This window comes from Artemia sp. Qi Xiang Cuo, chromosome 4, assembly GCF_049724085.1.
Source record: "Artemia sp. Qi Xiang Cuo chromosome 4, ASM4972408v1, whole genome shotgun sequence".
In the NCBI taxonomy this organism is placed as follows: domain Eukaryota; kingdom Metazoa; phylum Arthropoda; class Branchiopoda; order Anostraca; family Artemiidae; genus Artemia; species Artemia sp. Qi Xiang Cuo.
Genome location: NC_142797.1, coordinates 62,140,103 through 62,152,136, shown reverse-complemented (window position 1 = coordinate 62,152,136; position 12,034 = coordinate 62,140,103). Strand labels below are relative to the sequence as shown.

Below are 12,034 nucleotides of genomic sequence, written 5' to 3'. Positions count from 1 at the left end.
AAAAAAAGTCTGGAAGAGTAGGAAGATAAGTCTGCAAACCAAGATTAGAATATTAGAAGCTACAGTGATGACAGTGGTCAAATATGGCTCTAAAGCATGGACACTCCGAAAAGTGGATGAAGATTTGCTAGATGTTTTCCAGAGAAATTGCTTAAGGATTGTTCTGGGTACCCGGCTGACTGACCGTATTTCAAACAATAGGCTATACAAAAGGGCTATAATGAAAGAAAGGTTGAGGTGGTTAGGGCAGGTTGTGCGGATGAAGGATGGCAGATTGCCGAAGATAGTTCTTTTCAGCCAACCATCTAGGGCTAAAAGGAAAGCAGGTCGTCCCCGTCTGGGGTGGGAGGACGTCATAAAGAAAGATTTAAAGGAAATGGGAACTTCGTGGGGGGGGGTGTAAAAAGGGAGGCTTTGAATAGATTGGGGTGGAGGAGGATCGTGCATAGCTGTGTTGGCCTCAGGCGGCTTGGTGCTGCGATGAGTTGTTAGTAGTAGTAGTAGTAGTAGTAATCCTGTTTTGTTGCGCCAGTTTTGTGTTTTCAGTTCTTTATTGACGTTAAAAGATAAGATCACCGTCTAGCAGTGTCTAGAGTTAGTTTAAAACAGGATTTCAGGCAGGGTAACCACCTTCCAAGAAGTTATGATGTTGATGCGCTTCAGGATGAGGATTGGGGAGGAGCTTTCTAGGAACAGTTGAATATGAAACTGGAAAGCTTAAGATTTGACAATGTAGAAGGTGGATGAGATAAATATAGGAAAACAGTTTGCGATATAACAAAAGGTGTCTTGGGGAGGGGAGTTAGAAACGCAGCATAGAATATTAGCAAAAGAATATTTTTTATGAGAATAAAAAGTAAGTAAGGGAAATAGAAAAGGCATTAAAATGTGAGTTAAGGAGATCATCGAGAAGGTCAAAAGGAAGTGTGAAATGGAGGTCATGGAACTGCCAAAGATCTTAAAGATACAGCATAATAATAAGATATTGCATTGGCATGTTTATTGCATAGTTGCTGGTTCGGTATTGAATGAATTTTTGTAGGTTGTGAGGGTTCAGGGTGTAAGAAAAGTTTTGTGCTTAACTTGCATAGGTATTATTCTTAGTGAAGATGGCAGATGCAGCGAAGATGTAAAAAGTAGAGTAGCAAAGGCCCAAGGTATTCTTTTTCAAAGCTGAAAAATTTTTGGAAGAGTAGAAAGATAATTCTGCGAACCAAGATTCGAATTTTAGAGCTATGGTAATAACAGCGGTCAGGTAGAGCTCTAAAACGTAAGCGCTTTAAAAGGCAGAGGAAGGTTTAGTCAAGTGGAACTAGTACTATTGATTTAAGTGGATTTCTATTATTTATTGATTTAAGTGGAACTTGACTATTAATCAAGGTTTAGTCAAGAGGAAGGTTTAGATGTAGAAGTATCTTTGGCAATCCGCCATCCTTAATCCGAAGAGCGTGTCCTAGCCATCTCAACTTTTCTCTCATTATAACCCTAGAAATTGGGATTGAACCATATTTTCCGTACAAATTACAGTTTGAGATACGGTCAGTCCTGTGACCCAAAAACTTTGAAATTGGTATTATTGAGCTAATGGATGAAACTAAAATAAGAAGCATCGGAGGAAATATAGTTTAAATATATAAATGAAGATATAAAATATAAGTATAAATGAAGCTGCGCTATAAATTCACGCGGTTTCACTTAATCTTTTTAAAGATCGGTAACACCCAGATATTCCGCCCACTTTAAAAGGCAGAGGAATGTTTATATAATATTTTCCGGATAAAACATGAAATCGCGAAGAAATTTTCCAAAGAAATTTTCTAAGTATAGTTTTCGATTCCCGTTGGACTGTCGACATGTCAAACACCAGGTTGCGGCAAAAATTAAATTCGATCACACTTCTAGGGCTATAACAAAAGAAAGGTTGAGATGGCTTGGACACATTTTATTGACGAAGGATGGCACATTGCCAAAGATTGTGGTTTTTGACTTACCATTCGGGGTCAAACGAAAAGCAGGTTGTCCCCAAATGGAGGAAACGTGCCAATGGGATAGGAGCAGGTCATAAGGAAGGAATTCAATAATATTGAAATTTCATGGGAGGAGGTAAAGAGTGAAGTTTTGAATAGATTGGAGTGGAAGAGGAGTGTGAGCAGCTGTGTTGGCCTCAGGCGGCTTGGTGCTGAATTAAGTTGCTAGCAGTAAAAATGGGTCTTTTGTTTCTCTTCTTCAACGACCTGAAACACTTTCTAATTGCCATTGACACAGTTGCATTTAACAGGCAATAATGGTAATATAGGAAGGTCCCCTTCCCTCATGATATTATTTTTTTGAACCTACCATTATCTACGGTAATCCCCTACGGCAAAGTCATTAGAAACGCCCATTAATATAAAGTAAACTTAATTAAAATAATCCAAACAATAGTAAATTTAATAATTGTAAATCATAGTAAAATCAACTTACTTGGATGATAAGTTTTTGGTTACAACCGAAAACAATATACAAATCAAAGCCGGACAGATTTTCTAAAAAAGAATTGGCTTTATTACAGTCTTTCAGTACCTACTGTAAGATGTTGGCTAATGGATAAACCAAAATTTATTTCTAGATTGTGCTGAAAAACTTCGAGTCTTCGACTCGAAGTTTTTTGACTCGACTGTAAACTTCGAGGCAAAAACAGTTCGACCCGGTGTATAAAATAGTTCAAAAGAGCTGGTGGTTTTGAGAAAACGAAATATTTTGACAGATCGTGAAAACTGAAGGTGACTAGGCTTGGGTAATTTAAAGGGCATTATGTGCCATTACTTTGCCGCATTAAAAAAAAAAAAACGTTTAAAAAAAAGTTAAAAAAAAAAAAATTGATTTTGATTTGGTGTCGACTGTTGAACATTAATACTGATGGATCAAGTTTGCAACTATAAAGCTTTTTACCAATGTTATGGTATTATTGTTATTTTTTTTTATTGGCCAAACAGCATATATTTTTATTGATGCAAAATATTGGAAACAAAATATATTTACAAATAATTACTCGATGAATCGCTGTCGCATATACAAAAAAAAGATGGAAAAAAACTTACGCTGCCACACAGTGAGCTGCAGTGAGGATTACTTGCGGGTGAATCAACGAGCCACCACAGACGAATTTATCAACTACTTTACCAGCAGAATTAGGAGAAGGGTTAAGAATAGCGACCATCCAGGGGAACTCGCCATACTGTGACTCTGAATCTTTGAATCCAACAATCCTCAGGTTTAAACCATCTGAATTGTGAACACCACATTGAGGAATATAGCTCTGAACTAGTTAAAATAAATAGTTATAAATAGAATCATGAATTGAGGGTTAAAAACAATGCAAGCGGAAGACTCAATGTGGAAAATATTGATGATTCTCAATCACTGCGCTTAAGGTTTATGCTTACCAAGCATGTTTTTGGCCGATTTTTAATAGATCGCCTACCGTCTTCAATTTTCAACGAAAGGTAAAAATTCTGGTATTATTCGATAGCTGAGATTTAACTGTATAAATTCACCGCATTACTTTTTTTAAATTTGCTTCAGTTTTTTTTTTAAGAAAAATATTTTTTTTTTAAATATTGAATTTTGGACTGTTTTGACACAAAACACAAAAAAAACTCAAAAACACATACAAATTTTTTTTATATCTATTTTTGTTACTGTTTTAAGAGTAAAAAAAACACTCCAGGAGGGGTTCAAACTCCCCTAACCCCCCCCCCCCCTCTGGGTACCGCCTGGCTCATAGTTTGTTCTCATAGTTTGCGATCTCGGAGTGAAACTGTCCTACGGCAGAAAAGACAAAAAAAAAAAAAAAATCAGTCTCAGAAAAAAGCAATTAATGTTTTGAACGCTCAACGCTATAAAAGGTTTTGAACGCTCTTTTTCCAACACTCAATAGCAAGGAGGATTCATGGGCAGCTGGACTGCGCTCAAAGAAGGCTGTACTCAAGGAACAGTACATCATGAAATATTCTGCTCACCAAAGATTACATCCAAAGAAAATTACTTACGGTGGAAGCACCGTGACGAATCTTGAGTATGAGAAAGACGAATTTTGAGTGTTCTAAATATAAATGTTAGCAAAATGAACGAATTGTCGGATGTTTAGAGAAATCAGGGTGAAAGAATAGGTTTAAAAATTAACGTCAAGAAGACTAAGTCACTTAAACAAGGAATAAATGACGGCTAAGAGGATATACTACTACTACTACCAACTTACTGCAGCACCCGTGTTGCCTATGGCCAACAGAGCTATGCAAGCTCCTCACTCATCCCAATCTATCTTGGTGCGCAGACTTATATTCCTATTCTTACAAACCTTTTTTTCAACTATGAAAAAACACCATGGGCCTTGGCTATTCTACTTTTAACATCTTCACTGCACTCACCGTCTTTACAAATAACACTACCTAGGGAAGTGAAGCTGTCCACTTGATCAGTCTTCTTGTTATCCAAATATCAGCTTTTCCCTTTTTCTTATTTGTGATCCTAGCGAGTTAGTCTTCTTAACATTATTTCTCAAACCTATTCTTCAAAATGCGTAAATTCTAAGCATATTCGTAAATGATTAAAAATCTTCTGTCCTAAATTTCATTTATTAAATCAGAAAAATTTAGTTTTAGTCCTAAGTGTAATTTTCAAAATTTTCAGAATTTATTATTTTGGAAAATGTATTTAATAAGATTTTTTTTCAGATTTATGAATTAAGGCGAAAATTAGACTTTTTCCAAAGATTAAGTAATTTTTTTTTAACTGAAAGTAAAGAGCGACATTAAAACTTAAAATGAACGGAAATTATTACATATATGAAAGGGGCTGTCGCCTCCTCAACGCCTCGCTCTTTACGCTAAAGCTTTTTATTGTTTTAAAAAATAAAGTTGTGAGACAGAGTCAAACTTAAGCGTAAAGAGCGAGGCGTTGAGGAGGGGACAGCCCCTTTCATATACAGAATAATTTCTGTTAATTTTAAGTTTTAATGTCGCTCCTGTCTTTCAGTTTAAAAAAAAATGTTTTTTATTTAATTTCGGAACGTTTTTGAATTAATGCAGCTTTGATTTGGGCTCACCGTACATGAATAATTAAAAGAAAATTTGTATATTAATTTTTACTTTTTTTTGGCTAAATGGCTTTCTCAAAATTTTGATCAAACTTAACTTACGAATTAACTTATGTAACGAACTTCTATATTCGTATATTTTTATTACGTATATTAGTGTGTTCGCCCCCAAGTCAAATCTCGCCCTTTACGCTAAAGTTCAAATTGTGTTCCAATTCTTTAAGAATGGCCCTTAATCACAAAGGCCGTTAATTAGAAGAAATAGCTCTGATGAAAGTACAACAAGAAGCTTTAGCGTAAAGAGCGAAGTAATGACTAGGGGGCGAACCCAATCATATGCGTAATAGTTTCTGTTCGTTTTAATTTTTGATGTTGCCCCTTACTTTCAGTTGAAAAAAATATTTTTTTTTATTTAATTTCTGATCGTTTCTTTAAATAATGCTGGGAAATCCGGCGCCCCTTTCATAGCAATGTCTCTTCTCCCATGAAAACTTCCTCCATGGAAAGATCCTCCCTCGTAACCCCCCCCCCACTACCAGAACCCCCCTGAAAACATCTGTATACTTCCCAACAACCAATACTATATGTAAACATTGGGCAAAGTTCATAACTTGCAGACCTTTCCCCGGGGACTGTGATGGATTACTTAATCCTCAAAGACATAGTTTTTGTATTTTTCGACCATTCTGAACAAAATGGCTATCTCAAAATTTTGATCGGGTGACTTTGGGAAAAAATGAGCGTGGGAGGGGGCTTATTTGCCCTCCTTTTTTGGTCACTTAAAGAGGGCCCTAGAACTTTTAATTTCCGTCCAAATGAGCCCTCCCGCGATATTCTAAAACCCTTGGGTCGATATGATCACCCCTGGGACAAAAACAAATAAATACGCATCCGTGATCTTTTTTCCGGCAAAAAAAAAATACAAAATTCCATATTTTTGCAGATAGGAGCTTGAAACTTCTATAGTAGGGTTCGCTGCTACGCTGAATCTGATGGTGGGATATTTCATTGAAGTTCTATGAAGTTTAGAGGGTGTTTCCCCCTTGTTCTAAAATAAGGCAATTCTTTTCAAGCTCTTAACTTTTGATGGGTACGACTAAATTATATATTTATTTATATATTTAATTATATATTATATATAATTATATATAATTTTACGAAAATTATATATTTGAAATCAGCATAAAAATCTGATTCTTTTGATGTACCTATCTTTGTCAAAATTCCGTTTCTTTTTAAAGTTTTTAGAATTTCGGTTACTATTGATCCGGGTCATTCCTTACTTACAGTTGGTTACCACGAACTGTTTGAAAACTCAACATAATTACTAATCCTCGAACACTACTAAAATTCTATTTCGAATTCTAAATTTTCTAGATTTCAAACCAAATTGTTAATTTTTACAGCCAATCGTCAGTTCAATTTTATTGTCTTATTATTATCTTTTATAACCTAGGGATACATCTTAACTACTCTGAAAATGCTTTCTAGTGACTATCGAGAGTTGGGAACCAGGAATGAAAAAAGCCTATATTTTATTCTAACATAACTCAACATAATTATTAATTTTTAGGAACACTGTTCAATTTCCATTTACATGAAGTTACTATTTATATGAGGAGGCATTTCATACCTTTTGAGAGGAGGCATTATGCAGCAGATAATTACACATAGTTTTTGTTTATACTTAGAGGGAAGTTGAGGACCCTATGACGCATCTACGTTTGGGTACACCAGAAATAATTTCTTCACTTTTATTGAAATGCTGATTACAGGCAGTAGTCTTGCTATAGGGACTTACCAGGCTCTGTACCAATATTATTTTTATTGATTTCATTTGAAGGTTCTGTACAGCAGACTTCAATTACACCAGGGCAATTTCCTCCAATCAGCTGCGAGTCACCCAACTTCGGAGCTTCTCCTATGTCAGGAATTCCAGAAGCTTGACCAGGCTCTGAAAAATTAACGTGAGAATTTTGACTTAAAAAAAGGACTCAAGTTCCTACTTGGGTGCACTATCAATGTCGTCAGTGTCTTAGCGACATACTAGATACACCACAGCATAAATACAATGCAGTATAGAAAGTTTTGTTCAGAAATAGGACACATCACAGCGCGAGGTTTGGGAAGTTTCCCAAAGCGCCACAGCAATAGCTTCAACAGGTCTCCTATATTCCCATCGCAATGCGCTAAAAATTTGTCACTGCGCACGCGCGAAGGCGGAGTCATGACGAAAGATATTCAAAATTCAGGTGTCCTAAAAATCTTTAATGGAGAGTATAGGAATTTTTCATACTGTATAATATTTATGCTGTGAGATACACGTGCATAGAATAGCAAGACTTTTAATCCTTGCAAAAATAAATGAAAAAAAATCTTTAGATTCAATTCAAACAACTTGCTAAGCAAAGTAAATACGCACACTATAGATGGACTGCACAACACAGTTACAATTCTGAAATAAAAAAGAAGCTGACAGAAGAGAAGGCAAATAGTTCAGTAACATACAAAATGAGCCTCTTCGAGTGATTGAAAAGATATCTAAATAGGTAAGACATATAATAAATTTCTGAATCCCAACATGGGGCGCAGGCCCAACCATGGGCGCCCATAAGCTGAATTCCAGGGGGGGGGGCAAACTACGTCTAATTGCTACTTTTAATGCTATATAATAGAAATCTCAGAACAAAAATATAAAAATAAGGCAGGATCATTCAGCCAGGGGGGGGGGCAAGGGCCCCCCCCCCTCTGCCCCCCCCATATGGGCGCCCATGGGCCCAACCGGTAGGGCTTGGCAATATTTTGATGGACCATAGGCAGGACGTACACCCATCGACTGACTATGCTTTAGAACCTTAATTTAGAACCTAAAAATTATTTTAGAACCTAAACATTTTTCATGTAAATGATGTCATATTCAAAAGCATTCAAAGAGCAAAAAGGATACGTGATAGTATTGCAAACAAGTTATACATTGTATAAAACACAGTTCATATAATTATCTGAACTGTGATAATTATCTGATAATTATATGAACTGTGGTATAAAAGGTGTAGCCTAGTATTCATACAATATTTTTCATTAATATACAATATGCCTAGAGAATGACCTGTAAAAAGATCCCAAGTTAATGGATTGGTAAGCTTTCTTCAGGTGACTGCAGGTGAAAACTTGAATAACCAAACTTAAATATCACGAGGGAGGCATCGGGATTTTAGAGATGTCTAGGTGGGGTATGGTCCAACATCGGTTGGGAACCACTGCCATAAATGAGTATGTTGATACCCAGTAGATGTTTACCCCATAAAGGAATATCTATAGTGGGTCTAAACTTCTGGTAAGAACTTCAAAATGAAGATAAATTACGGACTGGTAAATGAGGAAAACAGAAAGTAGAATTGAAGGAAGAATAAGGTGAAGTGACAAAATGTGGAAGGAAACATCACCCTTTTCTAAATGTATCATCAAGGGCAAGGAATTTGTACAAAGGTCAGAGGCAAGATAAAGTCTGATTAAACTGAAAGTAGTTTTTAAGTGGGGCTTTGATCTTTGATTCAGTATAAAGCGAAAATAAAAATAGCTAAAACAACAAACAGTTGCGTAAATTCATGAAAATGGGGGGGGGCGGTAAAATGCATTTTTCTAAGATTGAGGGAATAACAATGTATTTTTTCAATGTTGTCAGTAAAAATACCGACAACAGGCATGTTTCAATGAAAATACCCCAAAATAGGAACATCTCAAACTCCAAGGCGAAGGGCAGGGGGGGGGGGCAAATTCCCCCTGTCACGACCCCCCCCCCGCAAATCAACGCCCATAAGAACAAATACAATTAATATTTTCATTTAGGATCTTATAATTAGCTTACTGATTCCAATGAGTAGTGTTAGTTGTTTTGGACAGAAAAGCATAACATGAGTTTAAAAGAGATAAAATTAATTAATTTAACACAGTCACAATTGATTTGTAAGGTACTATATCACACCTACAATATTAGCGTCAAAGGATACAAAGACATATTGTAAAAAGTTCTGAAACGCACAACAGCCTTTTTAAGGATAAAATTATTAATAGTATAATACCATTTATATAATATTGGTATAATACCATTTCTTATGTACCAAAACCAACACTGTTTAATAAATCTTGAGACACACACGAGGCAAAAGTTGGATCGAATCTGGTGACGAAAAAAAATTACTGTCATTCGTAGAAAGAAAAGGATAATTTTCAGAAAGCAAACAATCGAGTAGATGATTAATATGAAAATAAGAAAAGAATAACAAAAAAATAACAAAAAAAAAACGGAGCAAGGACAGGGCTTTAAAGTACGATTTAAAAATATTACAATCTAGGGAGGAAAAACATCTTGCCGATTATATTGTAGCCAACTTCTTAAAAAGGATTACTGGAAACTATTACGTTTGAAATTAGTATGTCCTAGACCGAGGGACAGAGCTTCGAGGTACACTTTTAAGAACATTGAAACCTTAAGAGGAAAAGTATCTTGCCACTCACATCGAAGCCTACCTCTAAAGAAATTCATTAGTCAAAAGCAAATCCATGCACATCCACTGAAAACCATTTACGTTTGGTCTACATAATTTGGAAAGCCCTAGACTACAGGACCAAGCTTTGAAGAACACTTTAAAGAACATTGAAGTCTTCAAGGGAGAAGCATCTAGACAATCATATCGCAGCATACCTCTCAAAAAGGACCCAAGGTAGTCTAAAATCAATCCATGCACATCCACTAGGAACAGCTTAGGTTTGGCCTACATAATTAGAACGTCCTAGATCGAAAGATCGAGCTTCAAAGTATACTTTTAAGAACATTGAAATCTTATGACGAAAAGTATCTAGCCGGTCACGTCGTAGACTACCCCTTAAAAATAGAATTTTTAAGTAGTCCAAAGCTAATCCATGCACATCCACTGAAAACCACTTACGTTTGGTCTACATAATTTAGAACGTCCTAAATCATAGGACCAAGCTTCGAAGTACACATTCATTAAATTTTTGAAAAGAGAAGCGTCTAGTCTATCATATCGCAGTGAACCCCTAAAAAAGAAGCTAAGGCAGTCCAAACCTAATCCATGCACATTCACTGAAAACCACTTACGTTTGATCTACATAATTTAGAACGTTCTAGATCATAGGACCAAGCTTCGAAGTAAACATTCATTAAAGTTTTGAAAAGAGAAGCATCTAGTCTATCATATCGCAGTGTACCCCTAAAACAGAAGCTAAAGCAGTCCAAAGCTAATTCATGCACATCCACTGAAAACCACTTACGTTTGGTCTACATAATTTAGAACGTCCTAAATCATAGGACCAAGCTTCGAAGTACACATTCATTAAAATTTTGAAAAGAGAAGCGTCTAGTCTATCATATCGCAGTGAACCCCTAAAAAAGAAGCTAAGGCAGTCCAAACCTAATCCATGCACATTCACTGAAAACCACTTACGTTTGATCTACATAATTTAGAACGTTCTAGATCATAGGACCAAGCTTCGAAGTAAACATTCATTAAAGTTTTGAAAAGAGAAGCATCTAGTCTATCATATCGCAGTGTACCCCTAAAAAAGAAGCTAAGGCAGTCCAAAGCTAATCCATGCACATCCCCTGAAAACCACTTACGTTTGGTCTACATAATTTAGAACATCCTAGATCATAGGACCAAGCTTCAAAGTACACATTCATTAAAATTTTGAAAAGAGAAGCATCTAGTCTATCATATCGCAATGAACCCTTAAAAAAGAAGCTAAGGCAGTCCAAAGCTAATCCATGCACATCCACTGAAAACCACTTGCGTTTGGTCTACATAATTTAGAACGTCCTAAATCATAGGACCAAGCTTCGAAGTACATATTCATTAAAATTTTGAAAAGAGAAGCATCTAGCCTATCATATCGCAGTGTACCTCTAAAAAAGAGCCTATGGTAGTCCAAAGCTAATCCATACATATCCACTGAAAACAACTTACTTTTACGTTCTGGTATTTAGAAGATACAGGGGGCGGTAGCCCTACTCGTCTTTCTAGCCGCTTCTGTTCCTTTTAAGTAGGACTTGGTTATTTATTTTAATTTCTGTTCGTTTCGGGTTTCATTTATTTATTGATAGGGAATTATGATGGTCTTTCGCCTGAAACATCACTAAGCTTTATTTCTGCTCATCTTTGGTTGATTTGGCTCTTAACCTTTTTTTTATAAAATTTCTTTTGCGAAAAAAAAATTATTTTTGAATTAACAATATGGCGATGAACGACTTAAATAGGTAAATCAGGCTTTGAGAATATTTGTGTTCCGATTCTCATGCTGAATCTTTTAGCGAAGCCCATTTCTCAATGTTTTTCCACTTATCAAGTTTTCAATAAACTCCATATTTTTCTTATATCATACAATATACTTCTTATTGTACAATGTGCGCTTCTCAATTTTTTAAGATTACTATTTTGAACTGGGAACAGTACACCATGAAAAATCCCACACACCGAAGATTGCCTCCATAATAAACAGCCCACACCACGGTTGAAAAACAAAAAAAAATATGTCCAGCAAATTTTGAGTCTCCTGAACAAAAATGTTATCGAAAACTAAGTCCTTCAGACTAGGCATAAACGAGTGTGAAGATCTGATGCTATGTAATAAGAAAATCGATCAAAGATAGTGGACAGATCCAATCCCCTGGGTAGTATTACTAGTAAAGATGGTGGATTCAGTGAAGATGTAAGAAGTAGAATAGCCAAGGTACAGGGTGTTTTTCCGCAGTTGAAGAAGTTTGGAAGAAAAGGAAGATAAGGGTGTAAATTAAGATTAGAATTTAGGAAGCTCAGATAATGACAGTGGTCAGGCATAGCTCTGAAACACGGGAGCTTCGAAAGGCTAAGAAAGATTTGTTACGTCCAGGGGAATTTCCTGACGATAGTGTTACATACTCGTTTAACTGCCCGTAAC

The 12,034-nt window shown here is 36.0% G+C and overlaps 1 protein-coding gene across 1 annotated transcript in view; it reads right to left on the bottom strand.

Annotated features, from left to right (window-relative positions):
- Window positions 1-12,034, bottom strand: part of LOC148953311 (phenoloxidase-activating factor 2-like) — a 100,272-nt gene that overhangs the window by 47,463 nt on the left and 40,775 nt on the right. Inside the window, exons 4-5 of the mRNA XM_089088476.1 lie at window positions 6,879-7,031; window positions 3,081-3,303 (exon numbers count right to left, since the gene is read on the bottom strand). Coding sequence (XP_088944602.1) covers window positions 3,081-3,303; window positions 6,879-7,031 — 376 coding nt within the window. The remainder of the gene's footprint in view (window positions 1-3,080; window positions 3,304-6,878; window positions 7,032-12,034) is intronic.